A 14,216-nucleotide genomic window follows, 5' to 3' on the forward strand; every position below is an offset into this window, starting at 1 on the left:
CGCATTGACTATTTCCTTGTCTCGTCAGAGGTCCAGAACAAGGTGAAGGACGCATATGTTTATTATGCAGAATTTGGTCTGGGTTATAGGCCAGATCACTCTCCTATACTGTTAGAACTGGATTCCTCTCTTTTGGGCTCTGATGACGTGGCCGTTCAGTGTGAGCTCTCCGCTACTCCGCCGCTTCTGAGCTGCGACGCCGAAGCTGAAATATGCTACGCAGAGGGGGAAGGTGATGAAAAGAGGGAAGTCCGGAGGCGATTGTTATGTGAGCTAGCCGATACATTGAAAGAGTCTACGCTGGCCGCTTCCGTCATGTTGGATCTATTGGCCCCTCTACTCTACACAAATGAAGAGGGGTTGGATGAGGACAACCGGAACTATGGTATTGCTTCTATTGTTGACAACTTGGTCAGCAAAGTAGAAGCTGACGAATACCCTCTCAGGGTCCTTCCTCGGCTTGATGAAGATTTTGTGTGGAGAACTCCTTCTAGAAGTGGGATACCTCGAGAACTCCCTCCCCTGAAGCCAGTTAAACCTCGCCCGGGTCCTCCTCCACCTGAGGTCAAGCAATGGTTGCAGTCACATCTTAATTTGGACGAGACATGTCTGAGGGATGATCCGACGGGCAGAAGCGAGATCGAAGCCCTTATAATGCGTCACTGGGATATCTTTGACTACGACGGCCGTAATTTGCCTGAGATGACTGGTGTGTTTCATGAAATACAACTCATCGAGGGAGCGCAGCCTGTTTATTGCGCTCCCTATAGAATGTCCCCTGACCAAAAGCGGGCTCTCGAAGATCATGTCAAAGACCTCCTCGCTCAGAATGTGATAGAACCGTCTCAGAGCGACTGGCAGTCTCCCGTGATGTTCATCGGGAAAAAAGGGGGAGGATGGAGGGTTGTTCAGGATTTTAGGAAATTGAATCAACTTACCCAAATCCCTAGATACCCCCTTCCCCTAGTGGCGCAGGTTCTTGACGAGCTGAGCACATCTCGAGTGTATTCCGCATTTGATGCCCGATCAGGCTTTTGGCAAGTGCCCTTAGCACCTGCCTCACGGCATCTAACTGCTTTTGGTACACACATCGGTCAGTTCCAATGGCGTCGGATGCCTATGGGCCTGTCAGGAAGTCCTCCGACGTATCAACGTGGTATGAACCGCTCTTATGCGGCTATCTTGTACAAATGTTGCATTCTATATCTCGATGACGCGATTTTGTATAGTCTTTTGGTGAGTGGTCACTTCGAAGTGTTGGAAGTATTCTTCGATCTAACCCGTGATGCTGATATCACGCTCACGGCGAGGAAGATGCAACTCTTTCGTACTTCCCTCAAATATGTTGGGATGCTCATATCGAACGACGGAGTACGCATGGACGATACCAAAGTAAAAGCCATTTTGGACATGCCCGTGAATAGCAAATCATCAATGAAGGCCATCCGCAGTTTCCTAGGAGCCACCAATTACTTCCGTAAATGGCTGAAGGACTACTCGCGGGTGACCGCGCCATTACGGCGAGTTCTGAAGAAGGATGCTGGCGGCTGGGACGAAGAATGTGACAAGGCGGTGGCTCAGCTCAAGCGCCTGTTGACATCTGATCCACTGTTGGTGTGGCCGGATTTTACGAAGGAGTTCGAGCTGCATACAGATGCATCAGATATAGGGTATGGGGCGATTCTGGTGCAGCGTGACGAAGAGGGGCGAGAACGTGTGATCGCCTTTGGGTCGCGCGCCGTGGGGGAGTCTGAGAAGTCTTGGACGGCGCAGGAGAAAGAATGTTTCGCCGTCATTGTATTTACGGAGGAGTTCCGGCCATACCTACAAGATCGTCCATTTAAGCTGGTAACAGACGCTGCCAATTTGAAATGGTTGCTTACTACCGAACACACTACTCAGCGGCTTATGAGATGGGCCATCCGTCTATCTGCATATGGTATTGAGATCGTTCACCGCGAGGGCAAATTGAATGCAGTGGCAGACATGTTGAGTCGCAATGTTCCTGCATCTATGGCCAGTGGCTGTCCTAACGCCGGAGTGACTGTGGGCTCTATTGCATGTGAACGAGGGACGCAAAATGCTGAGAATTACCTCGAAGCTCTCAATGACCGAAATGCCGACATCGTCATGGTCTCTGGCCCCGCTGGAACTGGGAAATCTATGCTTGCATGTCAAGCAGCAGCGAAAGCTTTGCGGGATGGGGTGGTCAGGCAGATCGTGATCACTCGGCCGGTAGTTCCCGTCGGTCGTGATATCGGTTACATCAAGGGGTCTGTCGTTGATAAGATGTCAATGTGGATTAAGCCATTACTCTCTTACTTGTGTAAGTTCTTATCCGACGAGAGAGTCCGGGAATTGCAGGCTACTGGCGGTATCCAGGTGATCCCGATATCAATGATCCGGGGCTTTTCATTTGAGGATACTTGGATAATTGTCGATGAAGCGCAAAATTGCTCCCCATCTGAACTCTGGGCCGTTCTAACTCGACTTGGAACTGGTAGCCGCATGGTGGTTATCGGAGATATGTTTCAATGTGACCTACAGGGAAAGTCTGGTTTTGAAGAGGTTATGTCGAAGGTACTGGCGTTGGCGGGGTCGGAAGGTGCCCGTATTCGTTGTGTCCAGCTATCCCACGTGGATTGTAGGAGGTCGCCAGTGGTGAAAATGCTGCTGAAGTTGAAGCATGGAGCAAATGGTTCCGATAGTTGTCGAGGGCAACACATTGAGCACAAGTCAAGCTACTTGTCCTATGACAGCCTCGATAGTCACATAACTGAGGCCGTTCAGGAATGGATAGGGCATACAGGAGGTATCATATCTGTCTCGAAGGGATCCTTAGGCCTCTCGCCCGAAACCTGGGAGATGCGTCATGTGCTTCGGAGTATCCTCAATTCAGCAGGGGTGGTAAAGATGCGTGCGTTGTTCGATGCTGTGAGAGTGGAGCGCGAGGGCCTACGTTTCCTTCAACAACACGGTGTGCTGGACATGGACACTGCGATAGTGGCTCTAGACATAGGCTTCACGCTGTCTGCCGGGGTGGATATATCGTCATCGTCTTTTCTTCCGGGTGTGGCGCCTGAGTTGATAGAATGGGTCGGGCCGACGGTGATCGATGCTCTTGAGGATGCTGCTCAAGGATACTATTCGTCGAGATACCTGATCTGTGGTGCCACTTCCAACGAGGCTCGCGACTCAGCGGAAGCAGGAGTACATCACAAGCCCGTCAGAGAATATCGCTCTGAACCGGCAGTGGGCAATACTCGTCGTCGAGTAGCTTACCAAGACCCCTGCCAAAAATATGGGTGTACAAGAACGGCTATGTTCTCAGATGAGGGTCTTCGACTATGTAAATACTGTGTTGACCTCTGCCGGAATGATTTCTGCAGACGCCCCCGAGCCTCATCTTCGCTTTATTGCACGAACTGTAAGAGAAGTTTCGGTGAGGGTGAGGCGGTATTTGAAGGTTTGGAAGCAGCCATGGACGTCGGGGGCCAGGAAGCAGAGGCCGAGAGCGATGGTGAGGTGTCCAATGATATCCAGCGCTCGCTCGACGCCCTGCTGATCTCGGATCTTCAGCGGCAGAATCCCTCTCCAGAAACCCTGAGATACGTGAAGAAGCTTCAGGAGGAAGATCCTGAGATATATCCGGTTATCAAGTATCTCAATGGGGATTGCGCAGGATTAACTAAGGAGGCGGTTATGAAAGTTCGGGCCAAGGCAGAGCGCCATTACTTAGACCAGCTGCTGAGACGGACGCAGTACGATGAGTCGTTAGACATCGTGCTACATCAAGTGGTGGTGCCGAAAGCATTGAGGGCGTCCTTACTCGATTTCTATCACACTGGCGTGGAAAATGGACATCCAGGGCGCTATGGGATGTACAATTTGTTGAGAAAGCAGTTCTATTGGAAGGGAATGTGGCGAGACTGCTCTGAGTGTGTCCGCCGTTGCCTCACATGTCGCAGCATCAGCAGAGGTCCTACGGCTTATGGCAATGTTCAACAACATTCTCGTTATACCAGTTCTGCGATGAAACGAGTAGGCGTGGACTTGGTTGGGCCGATATATCTTCCAGAGCATGTCCGCGAGAAGGATGTGGAATACCCCCTATACTGTTTGACTATGCTCGATGTTTATACGGGATGGTTGGAGTTAGCGCCACTCTATACGAAGGAGGCGAAGGAAGTTGCGCAGAGCATCGTGGATAACTGGATATTACGGCATGGCCCCTTCGCTGAGCTTCTCTCTGATCGCGGAGGCGAGTTCCTCAACGATACTATGACTCACATCTGTCGTATCTTGAGAATCACGCATTTGGTGTCCTCCGGTCATCGCCCTCAGACTAACGGGTGCACTGAGAGAATTAATCAAGAACTTATTCGTAAGCTAAAAATTTGGGCCGAGGAGTTTGAAGGGGAATGGTGGCGTGCGTTGCCCGTCGTGCAGCATGCGTTAAGGATCATTCCCCGGCGTGACTGTGGGTTTTCTCCTTTTGAGTTGCTCTATGGTCGTGTTCCTCATACGATGCTTGACCAAATGCTTCAGGACGTCCTGTCGCAGGTTCAGCCTGATGTTGATGACTATTACATCAAGCTAAAGCGCACCCTCAACAAAATTCGTGATCGTTTCGCTTCGCTGCGTAGTTTCTCTCAGGATAGGCGAGAGGAGGAATGGAACGAAGATGCTCAGGTCGAATCCTTTCCGATAGGAAGCTATGTCCTATATTACAGGGAACTTGGTGATCTGAAAGGTGGTTCTGCTAAGCTTATTCGTCGGTGGCACGGGCCCTATGTAGTGGTCGAAAGGCGAAGCGCTGTAAACTATCTGCTGGCAGATAGTCTAGATCCTACTTGCAGATGGCTCGATTCTTTTGTTGCCCACACCAATTGTATGTTGAAGTGTCCTGAAGATTTGAAGCCTCACTTCGAATCTAAATATACCGTCCCTCCTCCATCTGATTTATGGGATCTTAATGTAATTCCGGATTCTGTCAAGATTGGTGACATCTTGCTTGTGGCCGGTGCGAGTGGTGATCGTTCTATGTGGCATGTTGGGCGAGTTATCGAGCGTCATCCTGACAACGGTCGCATTCTTTTACACCTCTTCGCTGTACCCAAAGAGTCCCACTTTACCACCACTCGGCCAGGACCCTTCCGCCCTTCCTATAAGCACCGCTTGAATGGTGGTCTCTTCGTGACAAAAGGTAAAGTGAATGGGCGTACATTTCGTATGCGTGTATGCGATGTTACTGGTAACAATATAGTCAGGGTTAATGTCCTTGATTCTCGAGATTATCTTTGCGCTTCGGCGACAGCAGACTTGGAGCTTTATGGTCTTGCTGATTCCCCGAGTTCATCTTAGATGTTCCCGTTACCTTCGCTCACATAGCGTTACTCACGCTGTGAGAAGCTTCTTGTGTATTATTATAAAAATAAAAAAAATAAAAAAAAAAAAAATAAAACACTCCTTATGGGAGGACCGCGGTGGAGGCTTGACGCACCTTTGGGCGGTATATAAATGTTAAGAGTGCAAAAAAAAAGAAAACAAAAAGAAACAAAAAAAAAGAAAACAAAAAGAAACAAAAAAAAAGAAAACAAAAAAAAAACAAAAAAAAAGAATTGGCGTCTACATGGTTATTTGGTGAGAGGCATGCAGGTTAAGTATAATCTGGATGCATCACATCTGAGACCCATAATGTAGAGTTGGTAGAGGTAGGGTGCAGGATGTTGTCGATAAGTTATCGATTATCTTAATGTCCTATGGATGGCTACTACTATTACTATATTCTACTCGTTACCATCTACATTGGAATATTGCTGTGTACCGGATCGTTCTGACTGGTTATCCTCTCCCTCCGTTCTCATAGCTGGTGGCTTGAATGGTAGCTAATTGGTTGTTGCTTGAAGCTGATGTATGTTACCTGTATTGGGCGATATGCGCTTGCCATCACTCTCAATGATGAGAACTGAAGTGAAGAGACCCTGTTACGTGCCGGTACCGACCGTTAACACGCACGTGTTACTGCTAATGCTATCGCCATCATGTTGGTCACAAGTCTTTATGTTGCCATTACCGCGCACCTTCGCTCTACTGTTTTCCAGTCGTGACCAGAGTGCTGGCTGGTATTCAGATTGCTGCTGCTATTTGTATGCTGACTGTTGATGTTATGCCACTATATGCTACCAACACATTAGCAGAGGGCACATAGAGTGACTCTGGACGGTAATGGTTTTTTCTTCCTTTTTCTTTGCTTTCTGAGCCTTACACACTACGAAGCAGGATGCGAGCTGAGGTGGCATACTGTTATTGATGCCTCAGAGTAAATCGATAAGCTAGAGGGTGGCATAGGCGAATCATAATGTACGTTGTGTGTACCGATTATATTCCTCGCTATTCCCTCTACTTAGCGGTAAATGGTGTTTGGCTCCGGTGTAGCTGCTCTCGGGATAGTTTTTCCGGCTGATTGATTACGCTAAGGCGTCGCAGTGTGATACATCCTGTATTACAGAGACTACTCCAGCTTAGTCATGTACGCGGAGCCAGGGAGAGTGATAGTTATAAGTGACATTCTCCAATTATCGTAATCGAGACGTGGATCTCATCAATGGTCGAGTTCCTAATGTGATTCATGAGGTCTCCATCATTGCTCTGTTTACCCCAGCCATCATATATATCTCTTACTCCATTGCTATCTCTTCGATCACGGACTAGGGACAGCCCGTAATTGGGAAAAAGCGGCATGTGGGAGCACAGCTCGATGACTAATCATTCGAGATCTTGCTGACTTGAATTTCTTCAAGTGTTAGCACGCATGATAGTCCGTGATTGTTTTAGAGCCGAGATGGTTTACCTTGTTGCCTCGTTGCGATGTCACTAGCCATCTTGGCTCAAGTTCTATTTCCATTATGCCCCCGAGAGCTAGTTCCAAATCAAAGGCCTCTGCTCCGCGTTATGGTAGTGGGAAGATAACTCGAGTACAAGAGGGTGCTATTGATCCTACGATACCTGTTGATTCTACGAAACCATTAGACCCTACGATACCTGTTGATTCTACGAAACCATTAGATCCTACGATACCTGTTGAGCATGCTATTCATTCCGATTCTTCGGGATTAATTAAAACTGTCCCTCCATCGAGCTCTAGTTCGAGCCAAGTTCAGGATCTTATTGGTGCTTATGAGGGACGCATTTCTGGTGAGGAGGGTTTGTGCGTTGTCGCGGAATCTCTCCCACATGTGGAGTGTAGAGTGGTGCAAAAACAGGACCGTGACGCGCTCGCCCGCGAAGCTAGCTACTCTGAACCTGTGTATTTCGTGCGACGTTGTTGCTGCTGGTCCTCAGTGTTAGTGTGAGGATTATTGATACCTTACTTTATCATCTATCAGTTGCTGGTGAGCGTGCTGGCTCTTTTTGCCCACCCTCTGCCACCCGGTAGTTTCTGGTTGTCTGCATCTTGACGTGCGATCCTCAATTGTGTGAGGATGGCCGTCCGATGGCCACAGATGAAGTCGGCAGGGCGGGACGAGTTGAGTTAACGAGTTTTGGGTGGGAAGCTGCGATCGGGGCTGTATTTGCATGCTGTATAACCAAATGACAGTCAATGTATCATACCTGCATGGTGCCTGACAATACTCCCATACTATTCTACATCTAGCAAGCGTCGTTTAGGCTCGCATTTCGCCGAGTACTATATTGCGCTATTAATGTCGCGCGCGCCCTAAAAGGCCAGCACCATTCGAAGAGATTTCTTCTTAACAAAAGGACCAATATATCGGCATCTCTGTAGTCCTCGGTGGACATCTTCCCTGCATTGGTGTTGATGTTCGGGGGCTACTTGCCACGATCGGTTGAGCTTTCACTGCGTTGGGCAGTCTAGTCTTCTGTCATACAGCGAGAATATTAATTGTGCTAGTAATATAGTAGTAGTAGTAGTAGTAGTAGTAGTAGTAGTAGTAGTAGTAGTAGTAGTAGTAGTAGTAGTAGTAGTAGTAGTAGTAGTAGTAGTACTAGTAGTAGTAGTAGTAGTAGTAGTAGTAGTAGTAGTAGTAGTAGTAGTAGTAGTAGTAGTAGTAGTAGTAGTAGTATTAGTAGTAGTACGTGCTCATTCCAGATCCTATCTTTTGTTAAAACGTTATCGCTATTCCGTTTTATGGTAGTACTCGACATGGCTTCCGGCAAGGGTGGGCCTCCCGGTGCTATGGACGACCAAATAACCCTATTGGACGGTAATATCCGGCTTACCATCATTGTGTTATCGAGCTCCTAGCAGTAGTGTTATTATTACTGTCCTTATACCCAGTGTTGGTTATTCGCAATACTATCTTGACCTCCGCCAATTTCTAGGTCAAAGAGCGGCGGCATCGTTATTGGAAGTGAACAGTGGACCAGTGAGTGAGGGAGCGATGGAAGAGGGTGCGTCATCGGAGCTATCGGCCCTGCTATTGAGGTTGCCGCCCTCAGCAACGGTCACGGATACCGTCGGCGACTGGGGGCAAAGTAAATACTCTCGCTGGGATTCGAACCGGGGACCTTCGTATTTAACGGATTTTGAGTACTGGCTCTGTGTCAGGTAGCACCTATTCTCGATGTGTACAACCTATCGCTTCAGCGGCAGCGTTGGTCGTCGAGTCGGACTATATCCGAAGTCTTGTGCGGTTCCTCGCAGTATGTGTTGTAGCGGCTTCGTATAGTCGGTTTTTGGCTGCCTATTGTGGGGTAGGTCAATTCAGGGAAATCTAGACTGTGCGTGTGGGGAATCTTGTGGTATCTTTCTTTTTTCCTTCACTTGATATCATCTGGTAGTAGCATGATCAGCTAAATAGGGTTAAGCTTTCGACCCCTCCTATGTGGTTGTTGTTCAATGGAGTTTCACCAGTTTTATGTGAAGTGGCGTAATACTCTTTGAAAACCGCGATATTCGCGGTGATATGCAGTAGTCGTGAAATATGTTTTTCATATCACTAGGGTGGTGAAACTCCAATGATGATCTCGATTATTCTCCCGATGTGATCAGCGACCCGGTGACGAGTTATTCGCGGCTTTCTGGTTAGAATTCCGAGTGGTGGTTTTAGTGGTCGTCTCGGACGGAATCTCTCTGTTCTAGTTGGAGCTTGTTTTCTCCCCATGAGAGGGTTGATTATTGTCAGGTTCCTCAGAAGATAAACCGTTCATGGCAGCATTGGATGTTTACATTGGTGGTAGCCTTCTGTGGGGCTACGGCAATACACAGGATATGCCGGCCCAGCAGACTGTGGGTGACTGCTGCTACGCCCTTTGTAAGAGCACTTGTGCTATCACTGGTTGGTTCTGGTGTGTGCTTGAAGTGAATTAGGACTATCCTTTGGGTTCACGTAGTAAACCCTGATTACTAGTGAGCTTTAGTATTACCACTATGAATGGTAGACGGAATTAGAGTAGATTTGAAATGCAGTAGTGATGCCTTTGATCACGGGATCGGTTTTTGTTTCTTTGATCAGTTTCGCTCCGCTAGGATTTTTGTGTGTTTTCAGGTTTACTCTCTGATTCAGATGGTTGTGGGGGCGATCCCTCTGACTGCAGACACGGATTATATGAAAAGCGCGCCGGCACTGGGGCTGGCGACCATTGTTGTGGCGGTAATCGAAAGGTCGTGAGTTCGATCCCTGGGGATGGCATTTTTTCAGGCGTCTTCGTTGGGAATACTCATGACTCGATACGCCTATTATCACGTCGACTGCGTGGGTCGGCTAATGATGGGAATTGTCTTTCTCATCTTCCTGTGGTTGAGAACACCACCTGGATATAGCTTCCATGTAGTGGGTGAAGAGGCCCCGGGTTCGATCCGCGGCGACGGCATTTTGAAATGTACAATTGATAGTCTCTCTTTAACGTATTGAGTCGTGGAAGGTTAGCGCAGGAGAAGATATACATAGTCAACTACATGTGTCGGGGATAATTTGAAATCCTGAGGAAGTTTCGGTACATTCTTATTAGTGTCTGATCATCTCTACCCGAATTTTTCATAAGCTCTTGTGATTAGTGAGGAAACTCCTGAGCTCAGCTGAGGAAACCGAACATATGTTGCATGAATAACAAGACAACTATGGAGGGTTGGACTTGGTTTTTTTCCTGCAGTTACATCATTACCTCCACTGCACGCTGTTGGCGTTGGCATTTGGTAGAGTAAAAGGAGACGAAGCCGTGCCGGCTATCGCACAAGCTATTCTAATTGGTATGGCTCTACAGGGGGCAGCAGTGTGGGGTACGGACTCGCTATATGACGAGAAGGTCAAGGCGTAGTTTGAAGTTATTTGGGAGAGGAGTGGTATGGCGACGGTGAACTCAGCGTTCGGTTGTTTTGGTCGACGATGCTTTTGTCGGACGATTCGGTTTATGAAAAGGCTGGTTTAGCGGAGCGAAGCGCCTTTTGTTGTCCGAGTGAAGTTATCTCTGGTTCGACTGATGTGAGTCGCTCAAGTCGATTTCCACAGCTGCCAATTCCTTGATTGATATATAATGATACGTTTGCGCACAGCGAAGATTTTCGTGATTGTAGATTGTCTGACACTAAGTTGATGGGCAGCTGTGTGTCAGTTGGGGCCACATTCTATAATGTGTATCGTCGACAGTAGCGGCTGAGTATTTTGTACATGCGTGCTGCATACCACTCCATTGTCACATCGTCCAAACACATTGCTTATTTCTTTGTCACATAGTATTATACGAAACCGTCACGCGCCACGAAATTGCTCCAATATCAGCATTACCGCGTGGTGTGGTATTCAAGTTGGTATTACCTAATCGAGTCTGTTTTGTGAGTGGAAGCGGGTTAATGGGAGAGGATGGTGGTCAGTATAGGGAAGGTCAACTACATGTGCTGCTGAGTTACCAGAATTGTTCTGTTTACTTCTAAGAGAATTTTCATGTGCGCATCTGTACTACTGAGGAAATTCAGACACTGGCTGTCGTTTTCACGGTATTGGTGTTAATCGTATTCTAGGGTCGGCCATGATGGCGTCTTTCCGGATTTCACTTGGGCGCATGTGGTTCACTTCACATGATGTAGGCGACTAGGAGCAGCGCGATAGTGGTTGGAGAATCTGATGGAAAAGGAGGCAAAGTTGGGCCGTACATGGTACACAACGATCTCACTGTGATGGAGAGAGCATTATGGCTCAAGTTCAGCGGTTAGTCCAGCAAATCTGCAGTTTTCTTTTTCTTCTTTTTCTTCGAATGGGGGTGAGTCCGTCGGTGTTGCAAGCAGCAGAGCAGACGTACGCGTCTTATACAGCGGATCTCTCGGTCGCTGAAGTTGTATATGCTGAGGAAGTAGCGTTGGCATTGGCGATGTAATAAAAGCTTTTATCGGTAGGAAGACGGAGCGTCGTTTTTAGGTACCAATACGAGGCTCAAGAGGAAGTGCGACGGATCGCGCGGAGCTACGCCTCGTTGAGCGATTATGACACGCAGGAGATATGCCGGGTTGCGGGCTTCAGGAGTACCGGTGAATTCGCTGTAGGTTGTTTTGTGTGGAAGGAGTGGTAGGGAAATGTATTCCCTGATTTTGATTAGATTGGTGTATGCGGGGAAATATGATGTTGCTTGGGCTGAGAGTCGGTATTGATTCGATTGCGACTGTCCTTTTTTTTCGAGGCAGAAAATTTTATGGCAAATTTTGCGAGAAATTTCCTAATTAGGTTCAGATGACCTTGAGTGCAGTTTTGGTCGTGAGGTCTCTTTTTTTCCGTCAAGATACGCATCGCGAAGGGAATACACCAAAATATGGAGTTCCTTAGGCAAATCTTGCCAATGCTGCATGAGCCTGCGCAGAAGGTCAACACACCGCTCCACTACAGAGTAAAATCGATCATGTGATCGATTTGGACATACTCCTATTTAGGTACGACTGCTGTTGTCTGAGTTAACAAGAGATTGGGCTGCTGAGGGTGAGGAGGAGAGGGAGCAAAGTTATGCCCCCTTGGTTAAGGAATTACCTAGTGAGCGTAAGATTGCAAGATTCATCTTGATTTTCAAGACTCATTTCAGGGTGCCGTGTTTTGGTACCGGGATGTGGCACTGGTAGATTAATGTACGATGTGGCTGTACTCGGTCACGATGTAGAAGCGAATGATTTCGACGTCATGAAGCTCGCGGCTGCTAATGCTGTGGTCAGCGGGTATGGTTGTTGTTGTTGGTATGGTGAGGGGCTGTCCTTAGTGATGATCGTAGGTCTGGTCCGATAGTTATTGAGCCGTATTGTTTGGATACTTGCAACAGGATGAAGAGAGATGACCACATTAGAACGGTATTGGGGTTCAGGCGACAGCTGCGTTGGAATACGTTTTGCGTATCTTGGGATGGTCATGGATAGTTAGATTGATGACTTGTCGAAATTGGCGTTCCTTTCCGAAAAGACGAGTCGAGTCAGGCAGTTCATCGTTCGCAGGTCACTCTGCCGGATTGTGAGATCGACAAGAATGCTCTCAGTCGAGTAAGCGTCAATGGTTTCGAGTTCACAGAGGTAGTAGGATGGGAAGAGATAGTTGGTAAGCAATGGGAAATAGTGGATCAGGCATATGGCTCGGCAGAGAAGCATGAGGCCTTTGATATTGTTCTGACGGCAGCCTTCGTGGACACTGCACCGAACGTGTTTGCGTACATCAAGACCATCGCGAATGTGTTGAAGTAAGGGTCGTGGGTTCGATCCCGGGCAACGGCATGTTATGCATTGTGATAGGCCTGGTGGGAGGTGGGTTAACACGGGTCCATTGGGATGGCTGTACGATGGAGACCGGTTCAATGCGGGTCGCGATGGTACGTCTTCTATTTATCACGCCTATTGGTAGCTGACCCTGACTTCAATATGTGGTTAGTAGTGCACAAGTTCTGCATCGAATAGTGTCTAGAATACGATCCAGAGTACATCACGACTAGGGATATACTACTATACTTACTATAATTGAGATCACTTTACTACTAGGGGTTGGTAGAATCTAAGCACAACTCGGTGATGGTATCGGCGTAGTGTTGTGAGGTTGATTATTGCAATGTGATTGTTAAGTTGGCATCGCCGTTGGCGATGCTGATTCTCACTGCATTGGTTTTTCATGTACTGTGTTAATCTAATTGTGACGAGCACATAGAGAGCTTCAGGTAAATTCCTACGACGATTAGAGTTGTCGTATGAGGAGCTGATGAGCGCGATTTCTGCTAAGTGGTTTGACATAGAGGTCAAGGAGCTCGTGCCGGGCTGTCGATACTGTGCAGATCAGAAAACCATGTTGGACACCGATTTGACTTTTGTCAACTTTGTGGCGATACGCAATAGCACCCCGGTTGAGTACGAATAATGAGGAGCGTTTCTAGATAACGAGCTGCGTGTTGGGAGGTTCACGGCCTTGTCGATGACAAGAAAATTCTATCAAAATTTACCATTTCCACTGTGAATCTTTGCGGATGGTGAAGAATATATTACATCTTAGTGCTAATCGTAATGAAATTTCCTTGGTTGAGTCTAGAGACCATCTTGGATGGATATAAGTGGGTATTCGTGGATTGATGAAATAGCAGCGTTTGTAAGTGTCCATATACCATGCCTGAGATCGGGGATCATTATTCCCCGCTGGCTGCTTCGGAGGTTAGAGAGAGCGAGAAGAAGAGAATCTGCGAGCGGAATCGACAGTTGATGATGGTCACGACCTTCATGTACGCTTTGATTCAGTCGATGGAAAACTCTGGTATTTTCGACGCGTACATTTACATTGTTGGAGGTAGGCGAGGGCGATTATTGAAGAAGGCTGAGAAAGTATCACATACGCTTCGCATAACGACGTTTTCGAATACATTGGAACTAGGAACTGCTGTACGATATGTCACGTTCCGATGAAAGTGTGGTATGAATCATAGCTCGTGAATTTCGTCGACAGTTAATGATTTCATGGACTATAAGTTGTGTGCGGTTCATTGAAGAAAGGCGAGCAGCTGGAGCATTGACGCCCGTGTGGATTTCACACTGTGGAAAGGAGTGGTGAACGCTCCCGACTCAGCGCATGACCTGGTGACTACTCAGCCGTGGATCCAATCCTCGTGGATAATGGTGGCAGTTTTACCATTCGATTTCAAAATTCAAGCTGTTAATTATGCCATGGTGGACCCTCAGCTATCACTGACGCAAGTGTTCACCGAACACTGTTCGGTAAAGATCATAGCGCTGTGTTCTCGCGTCACGCCTAATG

The 14,216-nt window shown here is 47.7% G+C and overlaps 4 protein-coding genes across 5 annotated transcripts in view; all 4 read left to right on the top strand.

Moving 5' to 3' along the window:
- Positions 1-315: 315 nt before the first annotated feature.
- Pmar_PMAR025499 (retrovirus polyprotein, putative) lies at positions 316-5,364 on the top strand (the record flags this gene model as incomplete). The annotated part of the gene is made up of 1 exon (XM_002765114.1): positions 316-5,364. The coding sequence occupies one exon, from the start codon at positions 316-318 to the stop codon at positions 5,362-5,364; it is 5,049 nt and encodes a 1,682-aa protein (XP_002765160.1).
- A 2,750-nt stretch (positions 5,365-8,114) lies between these two features.
- Pmar_PMAR025500 (hypothetical protein) lies at positions 8,115-10,724 on the top strand. Of its 2 annotated transcripts, XM_002765115.1 has the most exons (8): positions 8,115-8,228; positions 8,347-8,415; positions 8,464-8,499; positions 8,573-8,718; positions 9,150-9,278; positions 9,513-9,617; positions 9,666-9,794; positions 10,117-10,724. In XM_002765115.1, exons 1-8 carry the CDS (start codon positions 8,153-8,155, stop codon positions 10,279-10,281), a joined length of 855 nt encoding a protein of 284 aa, XP_002765161.1. In that variant the 5' UTR covers positions 8,115-8,152; the 3' UTR covers positions 10,282-10,724. The 2 variants fall into 2 exon arrangements, with proteins under 2 accessions (XP_002765161.1, XP_002765162.1); XM_002765116.1 differs by having other exon boundaries at positions 8,347-8,499.
- Positions 10,725-11,208: 484 nt separating this feature from the next.
- Positions 11,209-13,346, top strand: Pmar_PMAR025501 (Protein C9orf41, putative). Its single transcript, XM_002765117.1, has 10 exons — positions 11,209-11,330; positions 11,376-11,496; positions 11,734-11,838; positions 11,882-11,984; positions 12,028-12,157; positions 12,211-12,286; positions 12,428-12,502; positions 12,554-12,666; positions 12,719-12,795; positions 13,135-13,346. Exons 1-10 carry the CDS (start codon positions 11,215-11,217, stop codon positions 13,329-13,331), a joined length of 1,113 nt encoding a protein of 370 aa, XP_002765163.1. The 5' UTR covers positions 11,209-11,214; the 3' UTR covers positions 13,332-13,346.
- A 227-nt stretch (positions 13,347-13,573) lies between these two features.
- Positions 13,574-14,216, top strand: part of Pmar_PMAR025502 (conserved hypothetical protein) — a gene marked incomplete at both ends in the record, with an annotated part of 3,163 nt that continues 2,520 nt past the window's right edge. Inside the window, one exon of the mRNA XM_002765118.1 lies at positions 13,574-13,751. Within this exon, the coding sequence (XP_002765164.1) occupies positions 13,574-13,751 (178 nt within the window). The remainder of the gene's footprint in view (positions 13,752-14,216) is intronic.

This window comes from Perkinsus marinus (genome assembly GCF_000006405.1).
Source record: "Perkinsus marinus ATCC 50983 genomic scaffold scf_1104296975596, whole genome shotgun sequence".
In the NCBI taxonomy this organism is placed as follows: Eukaryota; Perkinsozoa; order Perkinsida; family Perkinsidae; genus Perkinsus; species Perkinsus marinus.

Excerpts from the sequence above, each read along its gene's own strand:
- Pmar_PMAR025500 (XM_002765116.1), top strand. The coding sequence starts at position 8,153 with ATGGTAGTACTCGACATGGCTTCCGGCAAGGGTGGGCCTCCCGGTGCT. Across the intron at positions 8,229-8,346 it reads CCAAATAACCCTATTGGACG|GTCAAAGAGCGGCGGCATCG; the intron begins GTAATATCCGGC and ends GCCAATTTCTAG. Across the intron at positions 9,795-10,116 it reads CACCTGGATATAGCTTCCAT|TTACATCATTACCTCCACTG; the intron begins GTAGTGGGTGAA and ends TTTTTCCTGCAG.
- Pmar_PMAR025501 (XM_002765117.1), top strand. The coding sequence starts at position 11,215 with ATGGGGGTGAGTCCGTCGGTGTTGCAAGCAGCAGAGCAGACGTACGCG. Across the intron at positions 11,331-11,375 it reads GTAGCGTTGGCATTGGCGAT|GTACCAATACGAGGCTCAAG; the intron begins GTAATAAAAGCT and ends CGTCGTTTTTAG. Across the intron at positions 12,667-12,718 it reads ACCATCGCGAATGTGTTGAA|GCCTGGTGGGAGGTGGGTTA; the intron begins GTAAGGGTCGTG and ends GCATTGTGATAG.